General features: G+C 37.5%; 6 protein-coding genes across 7 annotated transcripts; 2 read left to right on the forward strand and 4 right to left on the reverse strand.

Moving 5' to 3' along the window:
- Positions 1-2,921: 2,921 nt before the first annotated feature.
- LOC103831131 (zinc finger CCCH domain-containing protein 14) lies at positions 2,922-4,529 on the reverse strand. 2 transcript variants are annotated; one of them, XM_009106984.3, is made up of 4 exons: positions 4,380-4,529; positions 4,245-4,311; positions 3,494-4,149; positions 2,922-3,417 (listed from the first exon to the last, which is right to left on the reverse strand). In XM_009106984.3, the coding sequence occupies exons 3-4, from the start codon at positions 4,124-4,126 to the stop codon at positions 3,115-3,117; spliced, it is 936 nt and encodes a 311-aa protein (XP_009105232.1). In that variant the 5' UTR covers positions 4,127-4,149; positions 4,245-4,311; positions 4,380-4,529; the 3' UTR covers positions 2,922-3,114. The 2 variants fall into 2 exon arrangements, with proteins under 2 accessions (XP_009105232.1, XP_033131749.1); XM_033275858.1 differs by having other exon boundaries at positions 2,922-3,408; positions 4,245-4,472.
- Positions 4,530-5,522: 993 nt separating this feature from the next.
- LOC103831132 (keratin-associated protein 6-2) lies at positions 5,523-6,112 on the forward strand. The gene has a single exon (XM_009106985.3). It carries the CDS (start codon positions 5,571-5,573, stop codon positions 5,952-5,954), a length of 384 nt encoding a protein of 127 aa, XP_009105233.1. The 5' UTR covers positions 5,523-5,570; the 3' UTR covers positions 5,955-6,112.
- Positions 6,113-6,338: 226 nt separating this feature from the next.
- On the reverse strand, positions 6,339-9,817 carry LOC103831133 (probable inactive leucine-rich repeat receptor-like protein kinase At1g66830). Its single transcript, XM_009106986.3, has 2 exons — positions 7,587-9,817; positions 6,339-7,061 (listed from the first exon to the last, which is right to left on the reverse strand). Exons 1-2 carry the CDS (start codon positions 9,025-9,027, stop codon positions 6,442-6,444), a joined length of 2,061 nt encoding a protein of 686 aa, XP_009105234.1. The 5' UTR covers positions 9,028-9,817; the 3' UTR covers positions 6,339-6,441.
- Positions 9,818-10,054: 237 nt separating this feature from the next.
- Positions 10,055-12,555, reverse strand: LOC103831135 (protein PLASTID MOVEMENT IMPAIRED 2). The gene is made up of 3 exons (XM_009106987.3): positions 12,283-12,555; positions 12,020-12,151; positions 10,055-11,924 (listed from the first exon to the last, which is right to left on the reverse strand). Exons 2-3 carry the CDS (start codon positions 12,128-12,130, stop codon positions 10,242-10,244), a joined length of 1,794 nt encoding a protein of 597 aa, XP_009105235.1. The 5' UTR covers positions 12,131-12,151; positions 12,283-12,555; the 3' UTR covers positions 10,055-10,241.
- A 723-nt stretch (positions 12,556-13,278) lies between these two features.
- Positions 13,279-13,873, forward strand: LOC103831136 (non-specific lipid-transfer protein 2). Its single transcript, XM_009106988.3, has one exon. The coding sequence runs from the start codon at positions 13,358-13,360 to the stop codon at positions 13,646-13,648; it is 291 nt and encodes a 96-aa protein (XP_009105236.2). The 5' UTR covers positions 13,279-13,357; the 3' UTR covers positions 13,649-13,873.
- On the reverse strand, positions 13,819-19,776 carry LOC103831137 (disease resistance protein RPS6). Its single transcript, XM_009106991.3, has 8 exons — positions 19,385-19,776; positions 18,763-19,262; positions 17,546-18,656; positions 17,146-17,451; positions 16,632-17,039; positions 14,478-15,749; positions 14,283-14,398; positions 13,819-14,182 (listed from the first exon to the last, which is right to left on the reverse strand). The coding sequence occupies exons 2-7, from the start codon at positions 19,233-19,235 to the stop codon at positions 14,330-14,332; spliced, it is 3,639 nt and encodes a 1,212-aa protein (XP_009105239.1). The 5' UTR covers positions 19,236-19,262; positions 19,385-19,776; the 3' UTR covers positions 13,819-14,182; positions 14,283-14,329.
- Positions 19,777-19,868: the final 92 nt, after the last annotated feature.

Below are 19,868 nucleotides of genomic sequence, written 5' to 3' on the forward strand. Positions count from 1 at the left end.
AGTTTAGCCCTAAACATGTTTTGATCAAGAAAAACTGAACTTGCATGATCATATGTTCTAATATTGATATATATTATGTGTTCTTTATTGAGTTGTCTAACATTCAAATTTGGTTCGAGAGGTATTTTAATTAGCTATATCCAAATCGTTTTTAGAGTGAAAGATTAGTGATCAATTTTTAGTTTTGAATCCTATATGATATATATAGTGAATATGATATTGGAGTTGGTTACCTTTAATCATTTTAGGTTTTTTAGAGTTGCTCTTAGTTTCTTTCCTTCCATTAGCGGCGCTACTCATGAGTCAAAGTCGAACAGATAGACTGCGCATAGCGTATACAAAAATCTGAAATAAATATGAGAATATACATAGAATATATTTAATATACATAGAGCTGGAAATCATTCAAACTCTTCGGTTGTGCTTTTCGGACTTCAAGATCAGCTATTTTCCAAGGACGTAAAACGATATTGCAGATTCGCTAGTTAGGAATGCACGTTCTTTTCATAGATCCCTATGTTTTATTGGTTGTTCTATTCCGGTCTAGCTACCCAGACCACCTCAAGTTTGAGTAATAGAATAACCGTTTGCTGCCAAAAATATATATATATATGTATATATATATTTTTTAAAAAATATTTATATATTAACCACCAAACTTTTAAAAATTTCATTTGAATTATTCAATAATCAAAGTTAAAATATTTCCTCCACAACACATCTAATTCAAAATACAAGAAAGAGGATTAATTCGAATTCAAAGAATACACATCAACAATAGTTTTTGAACACAGCTAAGAAATGAAGTAAAGAACACTAAAACTTAAAAATCAGAAATGGAATAAAGAACACTACTGACCGATTGAACAAAACTCATAAATGGAAAATAGAATCATGCTTATGCAAATGGCAGGGGAAGATCACTAAAATAATGAATAAACTATGAACAGAAGCATAAGAGATTGTTAACTCTAGTTCACAAAATCAATGGAGGTTAATGAGCGATGACCTCGATTCCATCTGATTTCCCCTCTACTTAGTTATCACTTTCCCCTTCACTTCTCACTTTCCCTTTTTCGTCACCAACAAAAAAATAGGATTCTTCAAATGTAAATTGAAGAGAAAGAGGAGAAAAAGGATTGGGCTGAATAGTTTAATACACCGAAAGTGACTGTTTAAATATCTAAACGAAGACATATGAACAAAATATTCTTGACCAATGAAAGTTGATGTTAGGAGTTTATGAACAATCAAACTTGTATAGATGGCATGTTTGTGTTGTTGGATTCAACGGAAGTTAGTCTTCACCTATCTAAACATAAGAATTAGTACTTCTCCTGGCTAATCTAGTTAAAGAAGTTTCGGTTCGAAAATAGTTCTAATCATATTCCGTGTCTTGCAGATATTTCATGAATTTTGTTTCTCAAGTATTTCTTGCGGCCAAACGCTTTTTTCTCCAGTTTAAATTTCGTTTACATTTTCTTTTTTACATTCTTTGTAATTAGAAACAACAAAAACAAACCATTTTGTATCTCATAGATTCATAATGTAACTTTAGTATTTTAAGATTCAGTCTCTAAATACTACCACGAACTATTGTGCACTTCTGGTATATAAATATAGTCAAAATCTGATCACATCATAATCACAATTCTCATTCGTCATGGAGTTTCGTTCATCATATCATAGAAACGCAGATGTAAACGCAAATAAACATTTGTGGCCTCCTAAATTAAATTTGTAGAAACTTGTACATCAACCGAAAATTTTGTCTGGTTATGGCAAAACATTAAGTCACAACATCATATAAATAGTAGGCTACGTTATATAATGACATTTCACAGAGCAAACCCGCATGAAACATGTCTATACGAAACTCATCAGTTTTCAAAAGGCCCCCTGCTATGTTCCTATATTTTGATGGCTAAACAACAGTGATATGTCATCTGCTATGTTCCTATATTTTGATGGCTAAACAACAATGATATTTCAAAGCTCAAGTGTAAGCAAATAACAAAGAATGAATGGATGCATTAAGCTCACAGGTCACTGGACAATAAGGTGACACTTGATCTATAAGGTTAAGAGAACCAAAGACATGAGGTAACACCCAGACGTGAGATGCTACATTAGAGTAACAAACTTTGTTAAGGAATAAGTATCACTTAGAAGGAGCATTAACGTTCCGTTAAGTTCACTACATAACTGGAAAACAGGTAACTCAGAAAGAGGTTAAGAATTGTGTTGTGAAATCAAATACTAACTCTACAGCAAATAGCTCGTGAAGGCCACACATCATCTAGTAGAAGAGCATGATAACTAGAAGTGATTACTATAATAGGAAATTTAACTCTTCAGTTCACAGAATGCATCTACACATAAAGGTTCTCAGTACAACTAGCTGAGCTACAGCGTTCTGTTGTAGACCCTAAACAGAGCAACTCAACACATAAGAAAGGTATCATCCAACACAGTTACTGCATTCTCAGTGTGAGTTCACTATGTAAGATAAAAAGTAAGCTAAGTGAGGCATGACAAGATATTCTACAAACTTCATCATTCGTGTAAGTTGAAACTTAAGGAAGTAGTTGCAGATAAACTCAAAGATGCACATCTAAACTCAAAGATGCATATCATCATATGACTTAAGACTATGTTCGTTTCACAACAGACCAAGTTAATCCTTTCTCATGTTCAGTAGATCAACAAAAACTACACCACTGGTTTCTTGTGAAACGAACATAGTCTTAACATGAGAAATCAAAACCAGTGGTCTAATCCCAACACAAATAGTTCACAATGTCTACTTTTACACTAGACTCATAACTATCAACAAGTCAAGAAACCAAAACGCCCTAAAATCAAATCAAACAGAACACAGAAGATTGAATCAGTCACTTGTAAGAAAGTTGCATACTTTAGACACAAAGTTAAAAACTTTAATCATCTCCATCCGTAATTATATTCCTTTAACCGTATCAACATTTATTTAACATCGTTCCCTTTCTACCATTCAATTACCCAGAAAAAAAATTACGATATTTATATAGGTATCAAATCTGTACAAATTATTATTACCCCTTTTTATTATGTATAACCTTTGCTCTTCCCAGATCAGTGAGTGAGAAGCATCCTCTCTTGATCGGTGAGTGAGTGACGGAAGTGGCAACGGTGGCCGTAAGGGCACGTGGATCCGGTGACGATCATACGGCAGACTTCCGTTTTGTAGCGCGGGTGCCTTATCACCGGACGGAGCTCGTCGATTCCGTGAGCGAATTGGCAGTTATCTCCGTAAGGACAAGCTCCGGTCTGTTGCCACTTGTTGCAGAGCTCCGTCTTCGTCATCCCTTGACGGTACACCTCAAGCTCCAACGCATCTCTCTCTCCTTTCGTCGGCACACACACCTTCTGAGTTACCTTCACAGATTTATCCACATTTTATTAATTAAAATTAAAAAGAAAGTTAATTAAAATAATAATGAGTGAGGATTACCGAGTCGGAACCGAGTTGACTCGTTTGACGACTCGCACCGCCATATCCATGGCTCATCATCTTGAGATATCCCGGCGAGCGGACGGAGATGCTCTTAGGCAACGAGTTTCTCTCCGGATCGCTTCTCCTCCTCGCTTGGCTACGGAAATCGGAGATCTGTTGGCGGTTACGGACGTGCGGCGGAGAGACGGAGGAGGAAGACGACGAAGTGGAGATGTGGATGAGCTTGAGGAGATCGACGTTCTCCTGGCGAAGCGCGTCGTTCTCGCGGCGGAGCGAGTCGAGCTCCGTCATCAGGGACTGGAGGCGGGAGAGGCAAACCTCGTAGTTCTCGTTGAGCTCGTCGTACTCGAGGATGAGACTCGCTTGGCGGAGGCGGTGCTCGGTGGCGATGTCGACGCGAAAGGGAGGAGAGGAGGAGGAGTACGGAGGAGACGGAGAGAGGGAGAGCGAGTCGGGAAACTGAGATTCCGGCGAGAAGATCGAGTTGTAGAGCGAGGCGAAGCTCGCGGCGAAATCTTCCTGGTGCTGTTTGGTGACGCTTTTGTCAGATTGAGGTGATAGCGGAGGCGGCGGCGAGTTTAGCGCCGTCACGCACGCCAGATCCGTTACGGCGGACGCCACTTTCTCCATTTTTCGATTCTGTTAAAAGCTTCCTGAAGAAGATTTGTTCACAATGGTTTAATCGGAGAAGACGATACAGGTACACAACGAGCAAAACCTAGAGAGAGGGAAGGAGGAGAGAGAGTACCTGAGTATCGTTGAAGTGTGGAGAAGGCAAAAGAGAAAGAGGCGGTGAAAGAAAGATGAACAATGCTCTGTAAATGAGTATTTATACACTGTCAAATACCGAACCAAGAGATAGGTGAGGGAGAAGAAGAGTTACAATCACATGCGGGAGAGACCACCAGAAGCTTGTTCCTATACACAATCTAGACCTTAGAGTGAGTCGGTTTATGGATCTGGGTGTATTTAATTGGTTAGCGAATCGCTTCCCTGTGATTAAGTAAAGCACAGAAGAGTACTCTACCTACTTCGCTTTTCCCGCCTACTTCAGAACCGTTAGAGGTCTTTAACAGAATATTATCATTTATTTATTTTATTTTAAGGAAAAAATGTAGATAGCTTCAACTACAAAACTAGTGTTTTGAAATTGCATATTTACTACAAAACTAAAAAATACACTGAGAAAAATGATTAGTATATTCGGTTTGGTGTATGATTTTAAGCGTGGGAATGGGATTGTGACAAATATTCACTATAAAATGTTAACCCACTTGTACCGTTTTATGAATTACTAATTAGCAACTTGTGTAATTACAACTTACTTAAAATTGTACTCAAAATTATCAATCTTCTCATTTGGCAAAATTTCTGGAAAATATGATGAATATTCGACGTCAAAAAGACTAACAAAACGTAATTTGAAAATTTAGATGGAAACAAAAATGTTTGTTACGGGGGAAGTTTTGCTTGTCACTTAAGGAATTGTAATTTGGAGGATACAAAAAGTAGTGATGGCTTGTAGAAAATAAGAAAAGAAAAATTAATCGAGAATTCTATTTTAAAGTTTGGTTGGCTCGATCATGAATAAGAATAATTAATTAACTGATGATGAAATAATAAAAATTAGATGTCATTGTTTAACTTTCAGGCTGCAAACGACAGTAGTAAGGTAAGGAAGACAAGTGAGAGTTTGCTTCGAGAACACAGCTTTAACTAACTATATGGTCCCTCTTCTTCCTTGTGCACATACTTCAATCGAAATCTATCGTTGTGGCTAACTAACTAGAAAATGTTCCCTTCCTTCAAACCCAACAACCCAACCGAATTTACTTTCTTACCCTTTGTTTTCCTTAAATATTATATAGTCGATTCTCAGTAATTATCACGTATACTTCTGTCGCTGTATCGCGAATTACATGAATAATCGATTAGTTAATCAAAATATAGGTCAATGATAAAAGAAGACATAAATGGGCCATTCATATAAGGTTTAAGCCCATTTGTACATATGTATACTTATTTTTCTCGTTAAACCCAAAACATGTAATAAACTCTTAATCACGACAAAACCATGAAGTCAGATAAGCTCTGGAGTCGATCACCAGTCGTCAAAACCGGGAAATCCGAGTTTCCGGTTATAAGATTCGTCCGTGGATACCTCGAGAAAATCAAGGACATAACCGGCGGTCCAGGAGTTGGTGTCGGTTTAGGCTGCGGAGCTGGGCTCGGTATCGGTCTAACCGGCGGGCTCGGGTTAGACGCTTCTGAAGGGCTGAACCATAGCAATGTGGTGTTTGGAATCGGAATGGGTTGCGGTATCGGGTTGGGGTTTGGGTACGGATTTGGAGTTGGCGGCGGAATCAATTTCGATGACATTGGAGATTATTTGACCTATGAGAAAAGCTCCGGTTCAAAGTCCGGGTCTGGTAAAGGATTTTTTTCAATTGATTATTAAAGAAATCGTTGTTAATTATTAATTTTTCAGTCAAAGTACTCGTCGGTGTTGTCTTCTTTATTTTGGTTTAACCATGTCTTTCGGTTTATGTATCTCAGTTCCGGTTTAAGTTCGTGTATGTAATCTTCATTAATGGAATCATTAAGCCTTGTCTGCTAGATTGTTTTCAACGAGTTAGCAGTGCCAGAAGCTGAGAGTAGCTTTGGAAAACTGCTTCTAGATCCCAGAATGGCTAATCTTTTGTGAGAGTGTGATGGTTTAAAAGTCATAGACTCATAGGAGTTTTGTGGGACTGTAGGGTAGTGTTACAAGCATTATGCAATGACTACTAAAATGGTATTAAAAGGCTGAAGCTACTTATTACCTCACCGTAATATCAAACTCATGAAAGATACACATAAACATAATGACGATAGTTACATCAAATATATCATGCATGATAAATTAGTTATTCTGTTGAACAAAAAAAAAACGAAACACAGTAATTTCAAATTGAAGATGCCAGTTTCTCGAAGCTCTCAAAGACATTTCTCATGATTGGTCTTTTATCTGGACTCTTCTTTACACAATCTAATCCGATTTTGACCACTTGAACCATACTGTCTTCCATGTCTCTATCTCTAGCTAAAACCGGGTCAAGAACATACCAAATCGGTTTATTTCTCTCAGCAGCTGCTTCAACCCACATAACCAAATCGGTCTCTGAACTACTCATCTGCATAACCGGAAATTTCCCGGTTACCATTTCGAGTACCACTAAACCGAATGAATACACGTCCCATTTCTGAGACGGTTTAGTCATCTTGGAAGCTTCAGGAGCTTGGTAATATGCTTCTCTTGAGACGCTTGGTGAGCGCGACTCCATCGGAGAGATCTGATCCGATCTAATGTCTGAAGAAGGCATGTCGACAATGCGCCCCAAACCGAAACCTGAAATTTTCGGTTCAAGATTCGGTCCGAGAAGTATGTTGCTGGAGTTTATGTTTCCATGGACGTATCTCTTGGCGCTGAACTCATGAATGTACGTCAATCCTTTTGCGATTCCTCTCAATATTCTTAACCGAACCGGCCAAGAAAGTTGCTTGCATGACAAGCTACCTGGTCTACCTGTTAAATAACTTGTATGAATTAGACTTGATCCTAAAGTTCTTAACTATCAAACAATGTTCAAAAAAATCACTAGACCGTAGCTAGGCGCTTCTAAAGAAATAGCAACTATGCGGATTATTCAGAGAGCCTATTCGTTAATAAATAACTGATTTTTTAAAATACTTTTTATAATTACATTAAAAGTTTAGTTTTTTGGATTTACTTATAAAATTATTTTGATGAACTATAAAAGTTATACAAGAAAATAAACTAGACAAATTTGTGAGTTTTCACGGATATTGTTGCTTAATTTAACATATGTAAACTACTTAGATCGATATAAACTAATTTAACCAATTTAAATGGTTTAAAGTGGTTTGAATTGTATAAATCGAATTTTTAGAAAATCGTTTTCGATAAGCTCTATGTGCAGCCTAGGCGGACGTTTAGTCCCACCTACACTGATTTTTAGAACATTGCTATAAAAATGATCAAATAAGACCTTCAATATTAAAGAATTTACACGATTTGATTAGAACTTACCTTGAATAGCAGAGCCAAGGTCGCCATTTGGTATGTAATCATAGATTAGGAGTTTCTCTTCAGGAGACCAGCAACAAGCTTGTAGATTCAAGACATTCGGATGCTTGATTTTAGCCATTGCTTCGACATCAGCCAGAAACTCTTTGAGCCTTAGCCAACCTTTATCCTCCAATCTTCTAACGGCTAACATTAGCCCGTTTTCAAGAACAACTTTGTAGACAAGCCCTATCCTGCTCTTTCCTAGCAGAAAAGCAGACGCTTTCAGAAGCTGGTCTAGGTCAAACTGAATCTCCGGGTCCATTGGCATGAAAACCTGTTGAGTTTTGATCTCATCTAGCGCCTCGGATGCTGAGTTTCCTTTGAAACAGAGAAACTCTTGCATTGTCTTCTTCTCTGAATGACTTGTTCGGTTGTTTTGATCTTTGTCTGCACGAGCCGCGGATGCTTTTCGGAGATGGTAGATGAATAATGAAACAAGAAAGATGATTCCAGCTACTGTGCATCCGGTGGCTGTAAGGATGGTGCAAAATCTAGAATGATGGTTGGCTTTTTGTGTATATAGTTGAGAAGGGATTATTTGTGTGTTTCTTGTTTCGCAAGAAACCTTTGTGGGTATTCCACAGAGCAGAGGGTTTCCTTGGAAAGCATTTGGACCGGCGTTCAACAGGACGTTAGATTGTGGTATCGGACCACTGAGATTATTGTAAGAAAGATCAACATAGAGAACCTCCGGGAGATCTCCAAGGCTTGTTGGAATCATACCTGACAAGGAGTTGTGAGAAAGATCAAGAGTACCTTTCAGGTTCTTCAGATTACTTATATCTTCTGGAATTGTTCCTCTTAACCGATTGAAAGAAAGATTTAGCGTCCGGAGCTGAACCAAACTAGAACCGAACCGGGTTGGAAGATCTCCAGAGAAGTTGTTGTTGCTTAGAACAAGCGTCTTCAGCTTCTTGCATTGAAGAAGCGACAAAGGTATTGAACCGTTGAAAGAATTCTTTGAAAGATCCAAAGTGATCAGACTCTTCAGCCTCCCTAACTCTTCTGGAACAAACCCGGAAAACGAATTTCCGGAAAGCACCAAGCTTTGAAGCTCTTCTGGTGCAAAGAGCTCAGCAGGTAACTTTCCTTGGAACTTATTGTTTTTGAGATTAATGTGTCGAAGGGACAAGAGGGTTCCAATAGAAGGATGAAGAGAACCGGAAAGGTTTTTATTGGGAAGACGAATTGAGACAACTCTCAGATCTTTATTACATGTAATGCCTAGCCAAAAACAAGGGTTTGAATCTGAGGAGTTCCAAGTGGTTAAGACAGAGTAGTCTTTCTGGTTTAGTAAGGCTTGCTTAAAGGAAAGAAGAGCAAGGCCTTGATCGTTTAGAGACGTAGCCATGGAAATGAAAAGAGTTAGCAAAAAGCAGAGAATGAGAAATAATTGAGCCATCTCTAAAGAGAAACTATTCTGAATTAGGTAAAGCTTGGCTCCTAAAACGAAGAAAGTATATAGAGTTGCTGTACGCTGGACTGGCCTAGTTTTTCCAAGTCAACAGTTGTAATTCATTTTCATCTCTAACATTTAAAGATTTTTGTTTTTTTGTTGTTGTTGAAGAAAGTTACCAGCAAAAATACAATATAACCGCATACTTTTCTACAGAATATGGTATTTTTGAACAGTATTTGAATAAACTAGCGGGGATTGAGGCGATGATTGGAACAGTATGGGAGCACGTAATGTAATGAGGAACAGCTTTCTAGTTTCTAGTTGTTTAGTGGTGGGGAGATGTATTGACGCTTATTAGCTTCCAAATCATAAAGTCAAATCTCCACCAGAAAAATTATTGTGGCGGTCAATTTAATTTTAAGTCGGTACGATCTTTTTTTCATATACGTTTTTAGATTTTTATTTATTTTATTTGGAGTCTGAAGCAATCTGGCTAGTTTTCTGGAAGTATTATAGTTAACACACAACATGGAAAACACAATAAAATTACATGGAAAACATACCTTTTTTTGGAGAAACATACTTTTTTTTTTGGGAAAAAGATACTTTTTTGGGGAAAACATACTTTTTTTTTTTTGGCAAAACATACTTGAAGTGTTTTTCACAAGTCATGACCAAACATTTCTCCTAGGGTTGTCTTTTTAACACATGGAAATAAGTAACAATTCAATCAAACAAGAGTTGTCTAATTCAGAGTAAACTCCAACTATAACATGAACTGAGATTCTATAAAGAAAGAAATAACTAGTTAAGTATATTGAAAAAATATTTAAATATACAAAAAATTATATTTTAAATAAAGCTATTTAGTTTTGTTAGTTTTAGTTCAAATCTAAACCTTAGCGATTTTCAAATCCAAACCGAACTAAATTGAAGTTTGATTTCGAATAGGATTTATGTTTTAAAATTAAAAAAAAAAACAAAACGAAATTTACCTAAAATAAAATCTATTTTTCAAAGCCCAAAATACAAAAAAACTGATTAAATTACTAACACTTTAATAGAGTACAATATTGTATCATTGTCATACACCTAAGTATACACAAACATAACAAAGATACAAACAAATAAACCAATAACAAGTTAACAACAATGTGAAACGTAAAACGCAAGCAAAAACACTTTCAGTAGTCACTACAACAAGACAACTAAACTTCTCATTCTTCTAAAGATGACTTATCTCTCTTCCTGCTAAAAAACTTAACCAAGTTCGGAACCTTCTTCTTCTTCTTCTTGATTACAAAGTAACTCGGAGTCCCTCTGTTCCCCGAAGAGTATCTCCTTGTCTTCCCTCCCTGAACCGGAGTAAACTTCCCACTAAGCCTCACCGACCTTCTCACCGGTTTAGGAGAAGAGACCACCAAACTGCTGCTTTTGTCTTCTGCTGACTCCTCCTTGAACTTCTCAATCTCGTTCTGCACCAGTCTCTTTATCGACAGCGACCTCAGCATCCTAAACGACGCCCTCTCCTCTTCCACCATTGTCTTCCCACTCTCCCTCTCTAGAGTCTCCGTCTTCATCACAATCTCCTTAGTGCTCGCCTTCAGCGCTTCCACCCACGCCATTGCTGCTTCCACTTTCTTCTCTGCGGTTTCTTCAGCGTGACGCGCTTGTCCACTAAGATACTCGTACTCGAATCTCGAGATTGTGATGGTTGAGCTACTCTGAGAATCCATTTCTCTAGTTTCCATTGTTCTCTCTACCATTGATTCAAGCTTCTTTAATGCTAAACCCTCTGATTGTTTTGCCATCTCCAGCTCTTCTAGCTTAGATAGCAACTCCTTCTCTTTCCCACCGAATCCATTTTCGGTTTTCTTGATGATTCTTGCCTCTTCTTTGAGTTCAACCTCTTCCTTCTTCGCAGCTTCTTTATCGTTCTTTAGCTTCTCTAAAGAGCAGATTAAATTATCAGCAAGAGAGCTGATTCTTTCCTCATCTGCAGACACTGCTTCTAATCTACCTTTCGCCATAAGCAGCTTTGTATTGAGTCTTTCAATCATTGCATCATCTTTTTCTATAATCTTATCAAACCGAGCCGCTTCTTGTTTAACTTCCACAAGCTCTTTACCCAACGCATCCATTATACCGCCGAGATAAAGAACCTCCGCCTTAACAGAAGCGAGCTCCTCCTTCTTAGCTTCCGTCTCTTCAGTAACTTCTCTCAAAACCGTCAAAACGTCCTTCTTCCCTCTTTGGTTCTTGGGAGCCTTCCTCTCCATGTCCTTAACAAGACTTAACTGCGTTTCCAACGTCTCTATATCCGCCAAAGTCTCTGACAACACATTCTCATACTCCTTTGATCTTTTGATCTCTTTCTTCATCTCCTTCGTCCTCTTCTTCCTCTTCTCCAATTCCTCAAACGCTTCCTTCCTTTCCCTCTCTCTCTCCTCTTCCACCTCTTTGCATTCCTTCAAAGCCTCCATCTTCGCCAACTCAACCAAAACATGCTCTTCATTCGCAGCATCGACCTCAAGCTTAAGACTCTCAACCAAGTTCAAATTCTCTTCAGTCTTAACCCTTAACTCCATTACTTCCTTCTCCGCCGCAACCTTCTCTTTTAAAACATAGGCTGCGTCGAGCTTAAGCTTGCTCAGTTCTTGCTTCACATCCTCTAACTCTCGAATGATCTGAGCGTAGGTACCGTTTCCATCGGTCTTTAACTTCTTCACAGACTTTGACCGGAGATTTGACTGCTCTATGAGTAAAGTCAGCTCCTGCGCTGTCTTCTTGGCCTTGTTTAGTTCAGCTTCGGCTTTGGCCTTTGCAGAGTCAGAAGCCTTTCTGCTCTCTCTGTACATGCCAAGCTCTCTCCCTGACTTGTGCAAGTCCTCTGCAACAGACTGTTAAACAAAACAGCGAACAAAGAAAAAAAACTCATCAAGATCGAAACTTTAGCAACCAAAAGATGTAAAGAATTGATCTTTGGCGGCCTCACCTTAGCTTCTGGCAAATCTAACTGAGGAGAGACGGTTCGAGTAGCTCTTTGTCCGTACATGTTAATGGCGGCTTTCACTGATCCTATTCTTCTTCCTCCACCTTCTGCCATTGATCTGTTCCTCCTGGGTTTCTACTCAAACATACAAGACTTCAGCCAGAATCTCAAATTGGAAGAGAAAATCTCCAGAAAAAATGTAAACTTTGAGTTCAAAAAGCGAAAATGATAAAAAAAAAAAGGGAATGTTTGAAGGAGGAACTTACAGGAGAGCGAGATGTTGGAGGAAGAGAGAGATTGTTGTTATGTGTAGCAGAGGATAAACAGAAGAGATGGAGATGATGATGATTGGCTCACATCCACTCTGTTTTCTTATCATTTTCTTTTTGTTCTTACTGGAAAAATTTAGGGAGAATTTATGAAAGTTTGTTTCTTCTGGACACTGATCTGAGGCCAAGGATACCACAAGTAGCATAGACATATATGACATATGAAAAATCCCCAAAAGTAAATTTAAAACATATTTGAATTGACACTAATTTAGAAAACCAAATAGGTGGAGTAACATCAATATAGACTATAAGAAAATGAGAAATTTGAGCACATCATACCAAAAAAACTCTTTATATGGTTGAAATTTATCCAATTGAAAAGTAAAAACTTTAATTATGTTGGTGTAAACACCATTTTCTCATATTGAAAACAGTCGATTCCAAACGCAACCTATAAAAACTGTAAGATATTCATGCATTCCATCGACAAATTAAAACTTCACATTCTGGATATTGATAAGCTATTTCAGATTTTAATGACCTCCATAATGTTGTTGATGGAGCTTCATATGCTGCAGAACCATGCTTTATCGTAAAAAATATCATTTTCTTCCAAACTCTATCCACATAAAACCATCTCATATTTCGGTCAGAATCAGATGTATAAAAAAGTCAAATCATAGTAAATTGGACTAAATCAACTTTCTCTCTATCATCCGCACATTCACATAAACTTGAGTTTTCCCTCTTTAGGAAGTTTCGTATACCCTGTTACACGTCAGTGGCAAGCCAACAAGGTATTTTGATCTTACTTAGTAAACCCAAATCGCATGAAATTGAACAACTATTGCTTGTTTTCGACCTTCAGTTTTAGGTTCCTTTCGCATGAAGACCAGTTACGTTCACGTTATTTAATGATACAGCAGCACATGCATTTTGCATTATGCAAATCAGTGTGAACCCCCATATACCCAATAAATACCAAAACAAGACCTCAAATGTTCCTTAGAAAATATATAAAGCACAGTCAAAATCCAAACAATTTATTATAAAAGCTAACTAAATAGACATGATGAAGATGTTGGCATTGACACTCATGGTTTTCGTCATTCTTTCGCCATCATTTGCGGCTCCAACTAAAGTGGCACTCGGAGCGGCATGTGACGCTAAGCAGCTTCAGCCTTGCCTGGCAGCAATTACAGGAGGAGGCCAACCCTCGGGTGATTGTTGTGCAAAGCTGAAGGAGCAGCAGCCATGCTTATGTGGGTTTTCTAAGAACCCTGCGTTTGCTCAGTACGTTAGCTCTCCGAACTCTCGCAAAGTCGTATCTGCTTGTGGTGTTCCTTATCCAAGTTGCTAAAAGAGATTTTATAATTAACTAAATAAATAAATAACGAGTAAGGAAGATAAATAACATTTTATCAAACTATGTTAATGAAACAATGTAACCGTTTGGATTAATGTAACCAGCATAGACTTGATAAATGCTTAATTAAACAAGGACGTGTATAAATTTGATAGAGCAGAGAAAAGTTTGATAGAATAGAATAGAATAACTTGGCCAACACATTTGCACATCAAAAAATAACTCTCAAGTTATCTAGCTAGGGTAGTAGTAAATAATCCAGCGACTTTGTAAACAAAAACTATCAAGACATAAAAAAACAAAGGCAGCTTATGAAATCACCAATTGAATCAACTCTATGGTCCGGTTGCAAAATCTATTGTAATTGTTCTTCTCCTCCGCTCATAACTGATGAGAACCAAAATAAGATCGTTATGAAACCTGACAACATATCTCCAGCTGAGCGATAGTGAAGCGTTTCTGCATGTCCGCCTTCAATCCTGTTCTTATATAACAACCGGAAAACTACTCATTTTATCGCCATTTAATCTGCCAAAAGTAAATAAAAAATTTAGTGATCTATATTAAATACATTCCTGAATTTCTTTTCTAATATAGTATACTGTTCAGATCATGGTTAAAGCTTTACCCGCACTGGCTTACTGCTTCTCCCTGTCTATATAGTTATAGATATTCTTATGTATCTTGCGGTTTGGTTGCATAGCGATTCAGCAGTTTCTTGAATAGTAATCTCCCCAGTATAATCTACAGAACAGAAACAGTCACACTTATTTTCATTTACATAACATATATATTTTTTCTATGAAGTTTGTCACATACTTACCATTCCCATTCCCTTCCTGCTTTCCGTTCTCTCCACAATGTTGTCTCCACATTCAGTCTCATCCTTAATGCATACCTGGACTGTTTTGTTGCTACCCTTCATCTCCGTATCACTGCCTCCACATTTTTCACTGTGTTCTATCTCTACATCGCTGCTTCCAAATTCTTCACCTAGTTCAGTCTTATGACATCCATCACTAACCATTTCATCTTCGTCGGCTTTACAAACATGTGGAAGAGATTCTGGATCAGCAAGTCCGTTCTCAGGCGAAGAACAGAGGCGTATACCCCATCCTGTTAATCTGAATGTAGAGTCTTCTTGCCAACCGCTTATCTGAATCCCCATATCCACGTGATGAGAAACAAGAGCATTCTCTTTGTTCAGAGGGACACAACAGTCGAATATAAACAACCGACTATCCTTCTCAAGCGTATGAAAGCTATGTGCCTCACTTGAGGAATCAAATATGTTCCCGCATATGCCTTTGAACCGACATTTTACACGGATACTTAATCCACTGGGACCAGTCTTAGACATAGTGTCGAAAACAACCACTGCACAAACCTTAAATCTGAAAAACGTTTGCGTGAGAGAAGTGTCAAGTAGAGGGATGGTCAAAGAAGATTCTGTAGTATGGTGAGTGAAATATGAAGGCACTGCTTCACCTAGAAACGTCATGGACTTGAAGCCGACTGATAGTTGTTGTAACAGAACGTCTTGATTAAACTTGAAGTAGTTTATGAAACCGACTTTTGGGATAAACTTATCTGAGGAAGACTCCTCGGAAACTGTGTCGCTATTAGATGCATCCGTTATCAACTCACTTGACGAAGTTCGGCTACTCAAATCAGCTATGTTCAGTGCCTCACAGTGTGAAAAGTCGACAGCAAGACGTGGCAGTTTAGAAATGTTTGGGTGTACATATTCTAACTTACTGCAACATTCCATATTTAGGTTTTTGAGCTTAGAGAAGATCTCGACCCACCAAGGAACCTCTTCTATCGCTGTATAGCTTAGATTGAGAACTGAGATGTTGGTTGAGATATTAGGAAAAGTCATCAACCGTGAGCACTTAGTGAAGTCGAGGCTCTCGAGAGATTTGAGGTTGATGCCTGTGGGAAGAGTTTCAAGATTCGTGCATCTACTAATCTTCAAATCTCTTAGTTTGTTGAGATTCCGAAATGAGGAAGGAAGCTCCACTAAACTTGGGATGTTGAAGAGATACAACTCCGTCAAAGTGGGAGACAACATAGGCATGAAGGGTGTAAGCGGCTGAATCAAGTAAACAATTTAGAAATGTTAATCAAAATCATGAATCTTGCAATAATATTCAATATAGTATTGGACATTATTTGAAGTGGTTTGATTTTTCAATGAGATTTTAGATGATTATGGATGAATTATGAAAGTTATTGTGATTCTAGTTAAAACATTTCAGAATCCTACCTAAGACCAAGAGATTAATTAACTTTTGATATTTCAATAAAAGGTTATTGGTAGATGAATTCTTAGGAATTTCTTAAAATTTAAGATTTCTACTGCTACCATAGATTCTTAAAATATATATACAACAAATCTCATAAAATCCATTATTTCAAATATTTCAAATAACATAAGATTTTAAATACATTTAAAAATGACAAGCCAATAACATTGGATTTTTTAATCGTCTAAAACATTTTGTTTTTCGTCTAAAACATTACATTTTAAATAACGTTTCAAAATATGTATATGTTTGAATAATGAATTTTCATTCTAAATTTCACTTTGACTACACCCCCATTAACAAAATTAATTTGATATAAATTTGGTATGAATGGTGACCAGAGAACGGTAAAGAATAATGCATTCCATAACGTTTCTAAAAAAATCACCATTCACAAAGAATAATAATTCCTTCTCATTCTCTTTCATTCTTTTTTATGTAGAGAATTAAAGAACAAAATTATTCTTTATCAAATTTGATAAGGAACAACCATTTTTATTCATTCTTGCTATTTTATTTTCGTACATTCTTTTTTTATTTGTTAATATTGTTTTCCGAATGATCACCAGTCAGACCCTAATCTTAAAAAGAATAAAAACTATTAACTAATAAAAATGGCAATTTCTCATATGCAAACGGCTTTTGAATTTAGAAATAAAAATACATACCTGGAACATTTTCCATTGTTTATTTGTCGTTACTTTTGACATGTGAAGCTTAACAAGATTCTTGAGATGCAAATTAGTGGGGAACTCTACCACTGATGTTTCCTCAAGAAAGAGATATGAGATGTTGGTTGAGATTTTGGGAAAAGTCCTCAACTGTGAGCAGAAACTGAGATTGATGTGGTCGAGAGATTTGAGATTAATGCCAGTTGGGAGAGTCTTCAGCTTTTTACAGAACTGCATGTCCAATTTTATCAGTTTATTGAGATTTCGTATTGAGGAAGGAAGTTCTACCAAACTCCTACAAGATTGAAGATTAAGTGTTTCAAGATTGGTGGCCGTCGTAAGATCTGGGATTTCTTTCAGGTCATGTGAGCCACACAAATCCATCTCAATGAGACATGTAAGAGACTGTACTCAACCAAAAACAGAACACATAGATTAGTAAAAATTACACATCATGTATATTGGCATCCAAAAAGTGAAGTAAGAATTAATTACTATTCTAAAAACTTACCATAACTCCTTTCCACAACCTTTCTAGTTTGCTATTCCGCATTTTAAGCTTGACGAGCCTATCTGTACAAAGCGTAGAAGGCATACATCGCATTGGATACCCAGACCAACACAGTAGTTTAAGCTTAGGAGGCAACCAGTCGAAGCTTTTGGGTAACTTCAGTTTGTCTCCATTTACAACCCTAACTTTGTTCGAGTAAATTTCTAGAAAATGGAGATTACGCATCCCTTTGAAGGCAGTCTCATGTACTTGTAACTCATCAATCTCATCAACATTCAATGATATCCCTAAGAGCTTTGAAGTACCCTGAAAATTATAACATCAATAAGAGATAGACCAAATCAGAAGCTTAACCTCATGTACTAAGTAATAAAACGACTATGGATTAAAAGAAACTTACAATGCTTTCACTGAGTACATCACATATGTCTTTTGAATCCACTAGAAATTCCCGCTTTTGAGGTTTTTTAATGGACTGTAACCAAACCACGTTTCTACCCATTTCTTGTAGCAAATGGTGCATCTCCACTTTACCCCACCTCACCTGGATGAGGGACTTGTTAACTAGGTTATTCAACCCTATATCAACATCCAACTCACTATCAGCAAGAAACAGCTTGATGTCTTTGACGTCTACATGATTGAAAAGACATGCAATATGGCGAAATATCGCCTTATCTTCTCCAAGTAACCCATCATAACCGACTCTTAGTGTCTCCTCTATTTTACCATCTAGACTTCTTCTAAGCCTAGGCAGCATATTCAAACAATCCTCCTTGTTCAAACCGCGCAAAGACGAACCCAAAACGTCGAGACCCAAAGGAAGACTACCAGCACATTCCACAACTTCGGAAGCAAACTCCATCAAACCATCAGGTGGAGAGTCTTGCCTGAAAGCAGATCGACAGAACATCTCTAGAGCTTGTTCATCGGATGGGAGACCAACCTCGTATATAGAATCAATCCCATGGGCTTTTAAGAGTTGCTTATCAGTTGTAACGACAATAATTCTACTCCCACTCCCAAACCATTTGGTTTGACCCGCTAAAGCATCTAACACGTATTGATCATCCAAATCATCGATAACGATAAGAACTTTCTGGTGCTTTAGCCTTTCTTCCATTGCACCGATCTTCATGTTCTTTCTCTCCAAGATTTCTGATAGGAAGTTCATCCTCAAGCGCAGCTTCATGTTATAGTCAACTGGATTGGCTCGGCCATAAACTTCCACACTCTTCGATATGAAGGCCCTGTCTATGAAAACACTTCTCTGGAACTGATTAGAGATATTACAAAATAAGGCTCTTGCAATAGTAGTCTTGCCAATTCCCGAAGTACCCCATATCCCAACCATCTTCACTTCCTTGGATTCCAAATTCATCAGTAATATCACCTCTGCGATATGATCTTTGATGCCGACAAAGTCCTCAAACTCATTAGACGATGGAGTAACATCAAGTTTACCTAATATATCATTGGAGATTTCTTCAATCATTGCAGCTTCACTATCACTAACGATAAGAAACGCCGATGAACAAACATGGAACATCAAAATAAATATCAATAATCACATCTTTAGAAGAAGCATTTTATTTTTAAAAGATCACATTCACATACCAGTTTTTAGAATGGTATCCGAGGATATTTGCAACATTGGTCAAAGCTTGCTTCCACTGGTCTTCCACTTCATGTGTTTGGTTTAGGCAAGTCTTTTTAAATGCCTCTCCAAAGTCTCCTGTCTGTTTCCTAAGGTGAGAAGGATCCAAACCGTAAAAGATCGGTATCACCAGCTGGCCAAACTCTTCATTGCATTGCAGAATCTCCAGCAACTCATTTAGACACCAGCTTGAAGATGCGTAGTTTTTGGAGAACACAACCACTGCGATCCTCGAATCTCTAATGGCTTGTACAAGCTCCGGGGCGATAGACTGGCTCCTCTCCATCTCGTTGTCTTTGAAGGCGACGATCGAATTCCGCTCAAGCTCCCTGAGAAAGTGGCTGAGGAATGTTTTGCGGACATCCTCTCCGCTAAAGCTAGGGAAAACATCGTACGACCAGCTGCGGGAAGAGGAGGAAGAACAAGATGCCATAGCAAGAACAACCACAACGCGGTGATTCTGGCAAATAAAACAAATTTGGGGGAAAAAAAACAAAAAAACCTCTAATCAAGCAGAATTGTCATTTATTATAAATCCATAGATTGAGCATGTTGCCTGGAAGCAGCAGAGTGGTTACTTACTTCATAATTATTTCTCAGACTTCGCGCTGCTTGCCGGAAGATTCCTCTTTTAAAAAGGATAGTATTTAATAACCACCAGGTCCACCACACAACTCACATCCACATTCGTAAGACTTTTCAATGAACAGTGTTTCTTCTTTCCTATGTTATTTCCTCAAGCTTAGCAAATAAATATCTACAACTTGTTTAAGATTTTTTTAAACTTTGAGTGCAGACATGTAGAATTGTTACAAAAGTAATTCGTTATTATTTATGTTTAATGAGAATCTTAAAACTTGATTTGTTTTGTACCGGAACTGCAAAGAATTTGACTAGAGACATCGGGGTGATTGGTTGGATATCTTCCTAATTTAGTTTTATTTATTTTTAAATCATTAAATTTTAAATTTTAAAAGTTAAAATCTACATCAATTTTTTATTTAGTTTTACCAATTATGCTTTAACTTTATTTTTAAAGGTACATCAAAAAAAAAATAAAGCAAAA

This window comes from Brassica rapa, chromosome A07 (assembly GCF_000309985.2).
Source record: "Brassica rapa cultivar Chiifu-401-42 chromosome A07, CAAS_Brap_v3.01, whole genome shotgun sequence".
In the NCBI taxonomy this organism is placed as follows: Eukaryota; Viridiplantae; Streptophyta; class Magnoliopsida; order Brassicales; family Brassicaceae; genus Brassica; species Brassica rapa.